Here is a 15,274-nt window from a genome sequence, read left to right on the forward strand (position 1 = left end):
CAGTGTGGAGCCCAATGTGGGGATCGAACTCATGACCCTGAGATCAAGACCTGAGCTGAGATCGAGTTGGCTGCTTAATAACTGAGCCACCCAGTCACCCCATCCATGCTTTTATTTGAAAAATCACAAGAGGTGCCTCACTGGCTCAGTTGGTGGAATGTGGGACTCTTGATCCTAGATCAGAAGTTTGAGCCACACAGTGGGTGTAGTGATGACTTAAAATCAGATCCTTTTTTTTTTTTTTTTTTTTTTTATTCATGAGAGACACAGAGACACAGGCAGAGGGAGAAGCAAGCTCCATGCAGGGAGCCTGACGTGGGACTGAATCCTGGGACCCCAGGATCATGCCCTGAGCCGAAGGCAGGCACTAAACTGCTGAGCCACCCAGGGATCCCCAAAATCAGATCTTTAAAAAATTATGCAAGTAAAACATGCCTTTTGCAAAAAGTAAAAAATAAATATACATGGAAATATATAATTTAAAAAGTGATAATCCAACTCGACTCCGTGAGAAGTAATTCCACTATTAACAACTTGTTTGTGGCCTTCCAGATTTTCCTACACATATATACATATACATGTTCGGGTTTTCTGTTTTATTTATTTTCTTTTTTAATTTAATTGGGATATTACACATATTGATCTGCAAGTTACTTTTTTTTTTTTTTTTTTTTTTTGCCTAATACACTGTAAGCATCCTTCCATGTCTGCACTTGGGGATCGAACTCATTATTCCTAATGACTACATAACAATAACCTCATATTGAGGACTTACTCCATACCAGCACTGTACTAACATAGGTTATCCCTCCCGCAACCCTGTCAGGTGGGTGATACAAATTCTTTTATTTTACAGAACCAATGATAAATGCACAGAGAAAATAAGTTATTTATCCAAAGTCACACAGCTAATAAAAGGCAATGTTAGGTCCCAAATCTAGCTATTTTTATTCCAGAATGCCTATGTGTACTCTTAACCATTACACTATATTCCCATTGAGTGCCCAGATTAACTGGTTCCCTACTGATGAACATTCCCGCTCTCTAGTTTACATTGCTTGCTTGCTTTTTTCCCTCCTGTGTGGTGTTATTGTTGCTATTTGATTGTTTTTACATCTGGAATGTTGGATAAGGGGTTAATTATTTTTTTCCAAACAGGAAACTTTACTAATACCAATTATTGAATGTTCCATTACCCCCACTAAAATGAAAATCTATTTTTATCATGCTATATATACCTAGCTCTCTATTCTATTCTGAATGAGCACAATGAAGTTTGTGTTTGAGTACAATATAGTTTTAATAACTGTAGCTTTACAGTATTAGAAGCAAGGCACACATCAACAGATCCAAACCTTCCTCCCATTCTCAAGGTCCCAACCCTGACCCCTCAGTCTTCCTTCTACTTTGTGACATTCCCTCAAACCCCTCAATATTACACAAGTTTCAACACCTTGCAACTTCCCTATATTTCTATCCATACTTTCTTCTGGTCTCAAGAAGATAGTTCTTCTCTCCCTGTTCCAAAGTTAACTTTTCCACTTGAGTTCCTATCCCTAACAGCCACTCTCTTTCTCAATGTTTCTATTCCTCTTTCCATTGTTTTTTTTGCTTGCCTTGCGCTGCAAGCATATTCTGGTCTTCCCGACTTAAAAAATACAAAAAGAGTTTGTGTGCCATGCCTTAAAACTGCCCATTGGACACCCATCTGTCATTCCTGTCTGCTCCCACCCACATCCAATGACTCCTCAAGCCTTTGCAGGGCTTTCCACCACTCTACTGAGACTCTTCCCTGGAATACCCGGCAGGCCAAGTGCATTCTCACACTTCATTCACCTTATGAATGCTCAGAAGACTTCCACTCATTTCTGAGGCTCTTTTTCCCTTGGCTTTCAAAATCCTCATGGTTCTGAGTCTCTTCCTACCTACCACTTGTTCCATGCTTTCACGCAGCCCACAAACATGGACAGGTCTCTAAGAGCTCAGGTCTCTCATTTTCTTTCATTCTTTCTCTCTCTCCCTCATAGAACCAAAGCAGAAGCTCTGATTTAGACAGAGCTGGATTTCATCCCAGTGCTGCCTTCTACCATTGTGTGACTGAGGACAAGTTATTTAACTTTTGGGGGCTTTGGTTTAACTATAAAATGTATAGTAACACCTCTTTCAAAGGACTGTTGTTAGGCCCAGGGGGGCAATTAACACACATCAGCTTCTCTTTTCCCATGCTCCCAAACATTTTCCCCTGATCTTTCTTTGGAGTTTCAGTCCAATCTTTAACCACCTACCATATCTTTTCACCTAGATACCCCACCTTTGCTTCAAATTCAGTGAATAACCCTTTTTTTCTGGGAGAAGGACAAATAAAGAGCATCTTATCTTAAGAACTGTCACAGAACTCCTCTTATCAAAGGCACAATCTTTTTTTGGAATATACCTTAATGAGTTACTTAGGATGGAAAGCAACACATCAAGGGCATAGGCACATTTGTTACTTGTTGATACAACTCCACCTGCTTTGTAATTTTTCTTCTCAAAGGGAAGAGTAAGGAGAAGTAAAAGGAAAGAAACAGCATGGAGAAAGGCTCCAGTCGGTAAATTTAAGAGCCAGTGAAACTCCTAGCTGAAGTACTGTTTAGGGTGATGATCTTCACTATTCCTACAGAATTTCTGCAATGTAAACTCAACTTCATCAACCTCCACAAATCTTTAGTAGAATTTACATTTTGAATACTTTACGTGAATGGAATTTTTTGGAGAAACTGAAGAATGGACTGAAGTCACATTTATTGGGGGGCAGAGACAACAAGCTGGAGCTCATGAGCCAACATGGTTGTCCCACTGCTCATGTGGGAATTCACAGAAATCTTGGAAGGGGCATTAGAAGTCTATACTCTATGATTTGGGACAGTGGGTAAGTATCTAATTTACCTAGATCTTAAGGAACAGTAAAACCCCAGCTGACATTTGGGATTCACTTATAAGCAGTTTCTGCCCCAGATTCCCAATTTCTGTCAATGGTGCTTACTTCTCTGGTCACCCAGGTTAAAAATGTCAGCCATCAAAATCACAAAAACATTGAATGTGTGCTTTGTGCAAAGCATCCTTGTCAAGACCTCAGCCCTTTCATAGTTTGATGACAGTGGATTATCAGATTATAGTTCCCTAGCAAATCTCTATGCTTCTAGTTTTCTCCCTACAACCTATACCTCTAAGAGATAAATCTTCTTTAGCACACCATCTGGTTCCTCTCTCTTTTGGCTCCTACCTCCCTCCCAAATCTTGGGGTTGGGAGTTCAAGCCCCATGTTGAGTGCAGAGATTACATAAAAATTAAAGTATTTAAAAATTAAAATAAAAACTTAAAAAGAAAAAATTTAAAAAGCACACCAGTAATCTCCAAGGCCACTACAAATGCTATTCCCCACTTTGCACTATTTGGGAGTCCTTCGATGTGTGATGTGTTCAGAGGAGCCATTGCTCCCAAGAACTCTACACTTTTTGATCAAGGTCTTCTCTGTATTTTATTCAATTGGCATAAACCCCTCTGTACTGTTATTTTTAACAGCTTTATTGAGGTGTTATTCATCTATCGTACAATTCAGTGACTTTGGTAACCATCACCACAATCCAGCTGAAAACACTTCCACAAACCCAAAATGTTCCTTTGTGCCCATTTACAACTAATTCCTACTCCCTTCCCTACCTGTAGGCAAACACTGCTGTTTTCTATCTCTATAAATTTGCCTTTTCTAGCCATTTCATATACTGGGACTCATAATACAGCCTTACACCCAGTCTCTTGCACTTAACACAATGTTTTTGAGGTTAATCCGTGTAGTGCAGCATGTATCACTAGTTCATTCCTTTAAATTGCTGAACAGCATTTTATGGTATGATTACATCTCATTTCATTAATCCATTTACCTGTTGATGAACATCTGGGTTATTTCTCATTTTTGGCTATTATGAACTATGCTGCTATGGACATCTGCATACATGTCTGTGTGTAAATCTTCTGGATAGATTCATGGCAGTGAATTGCTAGATCATAGAGTAAATCTATGTTTACCTTTTTAAGACTCTCCCAAACTCTTTTAAAGTGGCTGCTACCATTTTACATTCCCATGGGCAATGCACAAGGATTCCAATTTCTCTACATTCTCACCAACACTTGACATTGTCTTCTTTTATTGTAGCTATCCTAGTGATTATGAATTCCTATCTCATTGTGGTTTTAATTGTATTTCCCTAACAACTACTGGTGTTGAGCATCTTTCCATGGGTTTGTTAGCCATTTCTGTATCTTCTTTAGTGATATCTTTATTTAACTCTTTTATCCATTTTTATTTATTTTTTAAGTAGGGTCCATGCCCAGTGTGGAGCCCAATATGGGGCTTGAACTCATGACTGAGATCAAGACCTGAGCTGAGATTAAGAGTCTGACACTTAACCAACTGAGCCATGCATGTGGCCCTCTTCTGTCCAGTTTTTAATTGGGTTGCCACGTTGATACTGAGTTGTTCAAATTCTTGGTATATTCTTGATGCAAAGTCTTTATCCGTGTATTTTGCAAATATTTTCATTCAAAAGGTGGCCTGTTTTTTCGTCTTCTTGACTTTTGAAGCAGAAACATTCTTAATCTTGAAGAAATCCAATTCATCAGTTTTTTCTCTTCTGGATTGTGCTTTTGATACTCTATCAAGGAACTCTTTGCCTAATCTGAATCAAATAAATATTTTTTCCTATGTCTTCTTTTAGGGGTTTTACAGTTTTCATTCTAACATTTAGGTCCATTTTTAAAAACAGCTTTATTGAGATATAATTCACACAACACATAATTCACCTATTTAAAGTGTACTATTGGGATCCCTGGGTGGTGCAGCGGTTTGGCGTCTGCCTTTGGCCCAGGGCACGATCCTGGAGACTCGGGATCAAATCCCACATCGGGCTCCCGGTGCATGGAGCCTGCTTCTCCCTCTGCCTATGTCTCTGCCTCTCTCTCTCTCTCTCTCTATGATTATCATAAAATAAAAAAAAAATAAAGTGTACTATCCAATGGTTTTTTAGTATATTCACAGTTATGCAACTATTCAGCACTAATTTTAGGACATTTTCATTATCCCCAAAAGAAACCCATTTTCAGTCACTCATTTTCCCCTCCCCCAGTCACTCACATTTGCTAATCTTCTTTGTCTCAATGGATTTGCCTCACAGATATTTGAGATTATACAAGGTGTAGCATTTTGCATCTGGCTTCTTCCACTTAACATTAATGTATCCAAAGTTCATCCATGGTGAAGCAAATACCAATACTTCATTGCCAAATTACTTGTTATTGCCAAATAATTGCCATTACTTGTTATTGCCAAATAACGTTCCATTGTATAGACTTATCACATTTTATCAGCTGTTCCACTTGCCAGTTGATAGACATTTGGGTTATTTCCACCTTTTAGCTATTATGAAAAATGCTGCTACTGTGAACATTCATGCACGTGTTTTGGTGTGGATTTATTTTTTTCCTCATTTTTCTTGGGCGTATATATACCTAGAAGTGGAATTATTGAGTCATTTAAGGAACTGCCAAATGTTTTCCAAAGCAAGTGCACTGTTTTACATTTCTACCAGCAGGGTACCAGAGTTTCAATTTCTTTATATCCTCACTAGCACTTGTTATTAGTTGTTATATTGATTATAGCTATCCTAGTGGGTGTGAAGTGGTATCTAATTGTAGCTTTGATTTGCATTTCCCTAATGGCTAATGATGATGAGCATCTTTTCATGTGCTTATTGTCCATTTGTATACCTTTTCTGGAGAAAGGTCTATTCAAGACCATTGTTCCTTCTTTAGTTGGGTTGTCTTTTTCTTTTGGGGGGGGAGGGAGTGTCTTTTTCTTACCCAATTATACAAGTTCTGTATATATTCTATTTTTTTATTTTTTATTTTATTTTTTATAAAGATTTTATTTATTTATTCATAGAGACAGAGAGAGAGGCAGAGACACAGGCAGAGGGAGAAGAAGGCATCATACAGAGAGCCTGACGTGGGACCTGATCCAGGGTCTCCAGGATCACGCCCTGGACTGCAGGCGGCACTGAACCGCTGCGCCACCGGGGCTGCCCTATATTCTATTTTTTTAAAAAAAGATTTTATTTATTTATCCATGAGAGACACAGAAAGAGAGGCAGAGACATAGGCAGAGGGAGAAGCAGGCTTCCTGCAGGGAGTCTGATTTCAGACACCATCCTCAGACCTGGAATAATACCATGAGCCGAAGGCAGATGCTCAACCACTGAGCCACCCAGGCATCCCTCTTTATATATTCTTGATACAAATCCTTTATCATATATACAATTTGCAAATATTTTCTCCCCCTGTGACTGACTTGCGTTTTCATTCTGTGATCCATTCTGAGTTAATTTTTGGTGATGTGAAGAACTAAGTCTTTTTTGGTTTTTGCTTATCATTATCCAAATGTCCCAGCAGCATTTGTTGGAAAAAAACAAAAACAAAAAACTATCCTTTGCCTCTTGAAATGTCTTGGTACTTTTTTTTTTTTTTTTTAAAGACTTTATTTGACAGAGTGAGCACAAGTGGGGGGAGGGAAAGAGGGAGCAGAAGCTGACTCTGCTGAGCGCAGAGCCAGCTGTAGGGGCTAGGCTAGACACAGGGCTCAATCCCAGGACCCCAGGATCATGACCTGAGCCAAAGTTGGACACTCAGCTTACCGAGCCACCCAAGGCACCCCTTGTCTTGGTACTTTTGTCAAAATCAACTGACCATAAATGTTAAGGTTTTATTTCTGATTTGCAATTCTGTTCCATTGATCTATATACTTTTTTTTTTTAACCTATATAACTTTTGTTTGCCGATACCACACTGTGGTATTAAAAATTGATTAAAAATCAATAATTTTTAAAATTGGATAGTGAAAGTCCTCCAACTTTGTTCTTCCATTTCTTTTTTCTTTTTTCTTTTTTATTTATTTTTTTTTTAATTTTTATTTATTTATGATAGTCACAGAGAGAGAAAGAGAGAGAGGCAGAGACATAGGCAGAGGGAGAAGCAGGCTCCATGCACCGGGAGCCTGATGTGGGATTCGATCCCGGGTCTCCAGGATCGCGCCCTGGGCCAAAGGCAGGCGCCAAACCGCTGCGCCACCCAGGGATCCCTTTTTTCTTTTTTAATTAAGATTTTATTTCTAGGTACTCTCTACACCCAGTGAGTGATTCAAACTTACAACTCAGAGAACAGTCACATGCTCTACCAACTGAGCTAGCCAGGCCCCCGTTTTTCCTTTTCAAAATTGTTCTGGATATGCTAGATCCTTTGTATGTGCACATAAATATAAGAATCGGCTGGTCAATTTCTTAAAAAAAAAAAAAAGTCTGCTGGAATTTTGACTCAATTTTTAGATCACCTTGGAGAACGTTGGCATCTTGACAATACTGAGTTTTCCAACATGAGATGTTTAATTACTTAGATTGTTTTAAACCTCTTTAGGGGATCCCTGGGTGGCGCAGCGGTTTGGCGCCTGCCTTTGGCCCAGGGCGCGATCCTGGAGACCTGGGATCGAATCCCACGTCGGGGTCCTGGTGCATGGGGCCTGCTTCTCCCTCTGCCTGTGTCTCTGCCTCTCTCTCTCTCTCAATCTGTGACTATCATAAATAAAAAAAAAATAAAAAAAAAAAAAAAAAAAAAAAGAGACCCGGGATCGAATCCCATGTCGGGCTCCCGGTGCATGGAGCCTGCTTCTCCCTCTGCCTATGTCTCTGCCTCTCTCTCTCTCTCTCTCTCTGTGTGACTATCATAAATAAATAAAAATTAAAAAAAAAAACCTCTTTAAAGCATCAATCTCAGCAACATTTTAGAATTTTCAGTGTACAAGTCTTACACTTATGTTAAATTTATTCCTTAGAATTTTATTCTTTTTGATGCTATTGGGAATGAAATGCTTTCTTTTTGTTTTTTTAAATGCTTTCCTAATTGCATTTTCAGATTATTGCTTGCATGTAAAATACAATCGATTTTTGTATGCTGATCTTGGAGGTACAACCTTCCTAACTCATTAAGTGTAGTAGTATTTTTGTGGAATCCTTGGTATTTTCTGCATACAGGATCATGTCATCTGTAAATAGACAGTTTCACTTCTTTCTTTATAATCTGGGTGCCTTAAAAATATCCTTTTTAACGTGTATGTGTGGGACTCCTGAGTGGCTCAGGGGTTGAGAATCTACTTTCAGCTCAGAGCGTGATCCTGGGATCAAGTCCCACATCAGGCTCCCTGTGAGGAGCCTGCTTCTCCCTTTGCCTGTGTCTCTGCCTCTTTCTGTGATTCTAGTGAATAAATAAAATCTTAAAAAACAAAAAACATGTGTGTTTATTTATTTTGCCATACTAGTTAGAATCTCCCATCAACCCGGAACGGCAAAAGCAGACATCCTTGCCTTGTTCCTGATCTTAGCAGGAAAGCATTCTGTATTTCACCATTAAGTATATTAGCCATGGGATTTTCATAGATTTATCAGGTTGAGGAAGTTCCCTTCTATTCCTAGTTTGCTGAGTGTTCTTCATCTTGAAAAGTCTAGATTTGTCACATGTTTGGTCTCCACTTATTGAAATGATCATATGGTTTTTGTCCTTTATTGTACTAAAATATTAACATTGATATTAAACATCGATATATAAAATATTAACATTGCTTTCAGATATTAAACCAACTGCATTCTCAGGATATACCCCACTTCGTTATGGTATAGTCTGTATTATTTATCTACATATGCCCGCATTCTACCTCTGACACTAGATGATAAGTCCTGAAATTCTGGAAGAAGTGCAAGTTTTAAATAATCATTTTTAAAGGCTGTAATTTTTAGATTTTAGAAAAATGTTTTCATAGCACAAGCACTCTTTCAGCAACTAAAACCTCAAGCTTAGCACCTACGTTGTAAGAATAATTAGTTAAAATAGGAAGCCACTATGATTGTTAAATTTTATGTGTCAACTTGGCTAGGTTATGGTGCCCACTTGTTTGTCCAAACATTAATCTAGATGTTGCTGTGAGGGTATTTGTAGATGTGATTAACATCTATAATTAGTTGACTTTAGGTAAAAGAGATTACCCTTGAGAATGTGGGTGGGCTTCATCTAATCAGCTGAAGACTACGAGAACAAAAACTGAGGTTCCCTAGAAAAGGAATTCTGTCTTAAGACTCTAACACAGAAATCCTGCCTGAGTTTCCAGCCTGCCAGCTTGCTCTACAGATTTCAAACTCAAGACTACAACTCCTCCTGTCTAAGTTTACAGCTTTCTGGCGGGCCCTAAATATTTTAGACTTGCCAGCCCCCACAATCATAGGAGCCAATTCCCTAAAATAAACCATTTTATTTTAAGGAATATACATATTTTTTTAATGTACATTTATTTCCTATTGATTGTTTTTTTTTTTAAGATTTTATTTATTTATTAAAGAGAGATACACAGAGAGAGACAGAGACAAAGGCAGAGGGAAAAGCAGTCTCCCTGTGTTGAGCCTGATGTGGGACTCGATCCCAGGAGCCCGGGATCATGACTTGAGCCAAAGGCAGACACTCAACCACTGAGCCACCCAGGTGCCCCCTATTGATTGTTTCTTAGAGCATCCTGATTCTGTCACCAAATAGCTTGTATTGTTAATACAAATAGCTTGTACTGTTAATACTCCCTTCTATGACCTCTATCTTAAATTACAAAGTTGATTTGAAGACTATCCTGCTACTTGGCAAAGGAATCAATCACTGAGCACAAGGATCAAAATCTATATGCTGGTGCATAGCAGGTGCTCAATAAAGTACATTAATGGTAATAAAGAGAGGCTAAAGAACAAAAGAACATAACCACATCATATAAGGAAATCAAAGGCCCTAAATCTGAGGACAAAATCAAGAAGTCAAAGAAATCAATCTGCTAATAATGAAGTGAAGTACAAATAAAAATATTAGAGGTTTCAAGAGGTGGGTGCCTGGTGGCTCAGTCTGTTAAGCGTCTGCCTTTGCTCAGGTCATGATCCCGGGGTCTTAGGATGGTGCCCCACATGGGGCTCCCTGCGCAGCTGGAAGTCTCCCTCTGCCCTTCCTCCTGCTCATGCTCTCACTCACTCTCTCTCAAATTAAGAAATAAAATCTTTTTTAAAAAGAAAAAGAGGAGGGATCCCTGGGTGGCGCAGCGGTTTGGCGCCTGCCTTTGGCCCAGGGCGCGATCCTGGAGACCCGGGATCGAATCCCACATCAGGCTCCCGGTGCATGGAGCCTGCTTCTCCCTCTGCCTGTGTCTCTGCCTCCCTCTCTCTCTCTGTGTGACTATCATAAATAAATAAAAATTAAAAAAAAAAAAAAAGAAAGAAAAAGAGGAGAAGTACTACATTCTAAACATTTAAAAAATAATACTGGGACACCTGGGTGGCTCAGCGGTTTAGTGCTTGCCTTCAGCCCAGGGTGTGATCCTGGGGACCCGGGATTGACTCCCACATTGAGCTCCCTGCGTGGAGCCTACTTCTCCCTCTGCCTATGTCTCTGCCTCTGTGTGTGTGTGTATGTCTCTCATGAATAAATAAATAACATCTTTAAAAAATAAAAACAAAAAAATAATACTAGCATTCGAGGGGCCCTTAGGTGGCTCAGCCCATTAAATGACCAACTCTTGATCTCAGCTCTGGTCATGACCTCAGGGTCATGAGATTGAGCTCACATCAGACTCTGTGCTGGGCATGGAGCTTGCTTAAGATTCTCTCCCTCTCCCTATGCCCCTCCCCTCTACTCCTGAGCACATGTGCACATGCGTATGTGCGTGCGTCTGTACTCTCTCTCAAAAGAAAAAGAACACTAGCATTTGAACTCTTGATCTTGATGACTTCATCATTAAATGGAGCAACATTTAGGTTTTTTGTGGTATTAAATATATTTACTATGAGTTTCAGGAATTTACTTAATTTTAAAGTATCAATCAAATTGTGCCAGAACCAAACAATTCTTTATTCTGTAGTAAGTTCCAGATTCTTAAGTCCTTGGTTTCAAAACTAATATTGATGTTCCTAAAAGCTAAGAGAGACTTTCATAACTATTTGGTGGACAAAGACATTACCCGTGCTTTAAATACTGCTCTTGCCATTGGACAGACTCACGTGATAACATATATGTACTCCAATTGAACAAAAATTTGGAGAATAACAATGTTAGCTGCTCAGGACTCTACCATTCTGAATTTTTATAATAGGTTTAGCTCTTAGCAACCTGAGCAAAATGAATAATTCTTGTTATTTAATTTATTCAGATACACAGAAAGAAATAAACTAGATTCATTAAGTGCTGAAATGTAATTAATTAAATTGTCTTTACAGTATGCCCATTTCTTGCTGGATAGAGAGAGCAGACCTGATGACTTTTATCAATGTGGATACCCCTTTCAAAAGATGAGCAGGTGTGCATAAAAACCATGTTAGCAAAGCCATTCCTTTGCTAAACAAATGCTCATGGGCTTTTAAAGAAGTGAAGACCTTAGAGAAGAATTTAAAGGCAAGCATAGCTCCTAAGTTAAAAATTACAAAGGTACAACCAAATACAGAATAGTGCTATAAATAGCTTTCTATGTTAATGCAGAAATACTATATAGAAATGAGCTCCCAGCATGCCTTGCTATTTAAATGATTAATAGTTATATATTAACACACTAAATATCACCTAAGAACTACGTGTAACATTAATCATTGCTGCAAGAGTATAAAAATTGGAAAAAAAAAAAAAACACCTGCCAAATGTTCATCAATAGAAAACTATGTTAAAACAGGGTACTGGCATACAAAAGAGTATTATATAGCTGTTAAAAAAAAAAGACAAAGATACTCTCTAATATGGAAATAATATAAGAAGAGCTCTAATATCTCTAAAAGTGGGAGTGAGGGGATGCCTGGCTGTCTCAGTCAGTAGAGCATGTGTCCTGATCTCGGGGTTGTGAGTTCAAGCCCCATACTGAGTGTAGAGATTACTTAAAAAATATAAAATCTCTTTTTAAAAGCGGGGGGAAAGTGCAGAACAGTCTAAATAGCATGTATGCTTGTATTTGCACAACAAACTCTGAAGAATACCAAAGAAACCAAAAGTAGTTATAGAGGAATGGGAGGTGTATGGGGAGAAACTGGGTGGATGAACTGTGCAGTGGAAACAGGATTTTCACTGTATGACTTTTCATTCTATTAAACTTTGAAACATAGGGGCACATGGGTGGCTCAGTCAGTTAAGCATCTCTCTTGATTTTGGCTCAGGGCATGATCTCGAGGTCGTGAGATCGAGTCCAACCTCTCCCACTGCCCTCAGCAGTGTGGGGAAGGGAGGTCTGCTGGAGATTCTTTCTCTCCTTCTCCCTTTGTCTCACCCCACCCCACCCCAGCCCCACTCTCTCTCTAAATAAATAAAATCTTTTAAATTAAAAAAAAAAGAAATACTTTGAATCATGTAACTTATATTACTTACTCAAAAAATAATTTTTAAATAAATAATATTTTAAAGAAGTCCCCAATGCAAGGCTTGAACTCACGACTCCAAGATTAAGACCTGAGCTGAGATCGAGAGTTGGAGGATTAATGGACTGAGCTACTCAGGCGTTCCCCAAAAATAATCATAAAAAATTTAGGCTATTTTATTTCTACCCATCTCTAAAAAAAGAAACCTAAGTTTCAACATGAAATCAGCTGTTCTCAATAATTTCTAAATGTTTCCAGTTCAACGAGCATACAAAACTAAGGGGTTCCTCTAAAAATATAAAATAAGGAAAGCAATTCTGCTGGGCGCTGTGACCATCGCTGCAGGGATAGATGGCAGAGTTGTTTTTGGAAACTATTCCACAGGAAGCAGAGCCTGAGACTTTCCAGAGAGCCAGAGGTCCACAGCTTAGCCAGTCACCTGAAGAAAGTGGACTCTGTCATTTGCTTTGTTCTATCAGTATTGAAGGTAAGAAAAGTTCTCAAAATCAACCTGGTCTGACTCCCCAACAAGGACAGGCCTTTGAGTTTTGTCTCAGTCCTGATGCAGAACAGCCTCCTTTCCACAAATCACAAGTCCAAATCCTTGTGAAAGGCAGAGGCTGGTGGCTTAGCAAGAACAGCACTAACTGGGTGGGCGACCTTGGTCATGCTAATTTATTTCTCTGGACTTCCATTTTCTTACTGGTGAAATGAGTGGGTCTTGGGCCAAATTCCCAAAGGTTCCTTTCAGGGCTATGATACCATCATCCCACACAATTTAAACATCAGCTGAAGGGTAGGAGATGCTTCCAGACTATAGCATACAAGTTCATGGAAATTCTCAAGTACACAAAGGTTTGCTGACTGGGACCTGAATGTTCTGATTCTTTTTTTTTTTTTTTTTTTTAAGATTTTATTTATTTGAGAGAGAGAGGGAGAAAACCAGCAGAGGAGAGGGGCTGAGGAAGAGGGAGAAGCAGACTTCCCACCAAGAACAGAGTAAAATCATGACCTGAGCTGAAGGCAGACTCCCAACCGACTGAGCTACCCAGGGGGGCCCCTCATACTTTTTTTGTGTTTTATCTTCAGCATAAGTAATGTGATCCCCCTGCTATAAATATTCCTCACATACATAACTTCCAATTAGAAGTTATTTACAACTAGTTAACACTTTTAAAACATGGATGGAGTGGAGAGAATTATTTCGGACTGTCAACCACTGAGAGTGTTGGTTAAGAAAAGTTTTAATTTGGGCCCATTATCCTTTTATGATCATCATCCAAGATTCATACTTGTATCAATATCCTTTAGGGAGCAGCCTTCTAGAGATTTACCTATGCTAATTCCCACACGTGAAGGGAGGGTGAATCCTCTTCTGAGACTGCAAACTGCTGAAATCTCCAAGCTCAGCAAAACATGCTCTATATTCTAATCAATAAAAGCTAAGTGATTTCAGCAAAAGAAAAAAAAAAAAAACACTCCCAAATACTTGTGCATATTTTTGTCTATTAAAAAGCAAAGTGCATGCTTCCTTTGGCATTGGTTTCATACAGTCATAATTAGAGTTTTATTAAAACACTAAAGACCCGCAGCTTTATCTTAGACTGTTTTAAAACAGCTCTTAATCATATTCATCTAGGCAAGGATTCATTCTTTGGCACAAAGGCAGCGAGAAACACAGCTCTCAGCTCTCGGCAGACTCTCTGCAGGGTGCAGGTTCATTGTCTGGTCCCTGCTTCCACCTGGCACAAACCGGACACACTGCTGGGAAACCAGCTCATCTCATTAGCATGTCTTTATTCTAAGGCTCCAATTCTGACACCTCTCCAAGATCACCAAAATCCTCATCGGGTCCTAGGCCAAAGAGAAGATGGGAGCCACCGGTGCCCAGAAGTCTTGGGGGGTGGGGGGTGGGGGAAGCAATGAAAAATAAAGAGCAGAGAGTTAGGTCATGCACCCGCAGTTCAGAATTGGCTGGCGCTCAATCCACTTGCGATCCTCTATCCTTCGCTGTCAAAAATCCCTCCTCCGCCTCCGACGCTTATGCCACAACCCGGAGGCTGGAGACGCTTACCTTTTTTAAGGATTCTGAAAACAAACGTTAACACTTCCATACATTTTAAATACCTGTGCCCCGTCCCCGAGCTATCCCCATTCCAAAAACCAGGTCTGCCGTTACTCCGGCAAAGGCGCAGCCGGGCTGACTGGGATACTCGGATTCCCAAACATTTGTCTTACACACTTCTTGGGCTGCCGACAGCCTCTTGCACCGCGCCAGCCCTGCAAGCGCATCCCGGGCCTCCATCCTCCGGCAGGCGCGGGCCCTTCGCCCTGAGCAGCCGACTTGCAGCCCGCGCCCGTGTCTCCGTCTCCAGAGGCCTGGGTGCGCGGACCCCGCCGGCCGCCCGGCACCGGCGCGGGGGCCGAGGCCAGGCCCACGTCTGCGCGCCCCCGGCTCCCGAGGGAAGGGGCGCACCGGGCGCAGGGGAGGGGCCCCGCCGGCGCCGCGGGCACCCCGCCCCCCGGGAGCCGCAGCCCCCGCCCCCCGCCCCCGCCCCCCGCCCGCGGCCCCCAGACCCGTCCCGCTCCCGGCCCGGGGCGCGCCCGGCCCGCCGGCCCTCACCGGACTTGGGCGGGTAGCGGTACACGGAATTGGACGGGATGTCCACCTCCTCCACGCCCGCGTGCTGCCGGCTGGTCAGGGCCCCCATGGCGCTGCGCCCGCGCCGCCCTCGCGCCTCACCGCGGCCGCTCGCCCCGCGCGCGGACCGGGGGTCGGC

At 40.9% G+C, this 15,274-nt stretch overlaps 1 protein-coding gene across 4 annotated transcripts in view; it reads right to left on the reverse strand.

The window, feature by feature from the left end:
• RNF157 (ring finger protein 157) overlaps nucleotides 1-15,274 on the reverse strand; it is a 79,549-nt gene extending 64,275 nt beyond the window's left edge. For 3 of the 4 annotated variants that reach the window (XM_072781687.1, XM_072781684.1, XM_072781686.1), the window contains exon 1: nucleotides 15,118-15,274. In XM_072781687.1, coding sequence (XP_072637788.1) covers nucleotides 15,118-15,205 — 88 coding nt within the window. In that variant the 5' untranslated portion in view covers nucleotides 15,206-15,274. The remainder of the gene's footprint in view (nucleotides 1-15,117) is intronic. The other variant, XM_072781683.1, reaches the window with a different exon arrangement.

Source organism: Canis lupus, chromosome 16, assembly GCF_048164855.1.
Source record: "Canis lupus baileyi chromosome 16, mCanLup2.hap1, whole genome shotgun sequence".
NCBI lineage: Eukaryota > Metazoa > Chordata > Mammalia > Carnivora > Canidae > Canis > Canis lupus.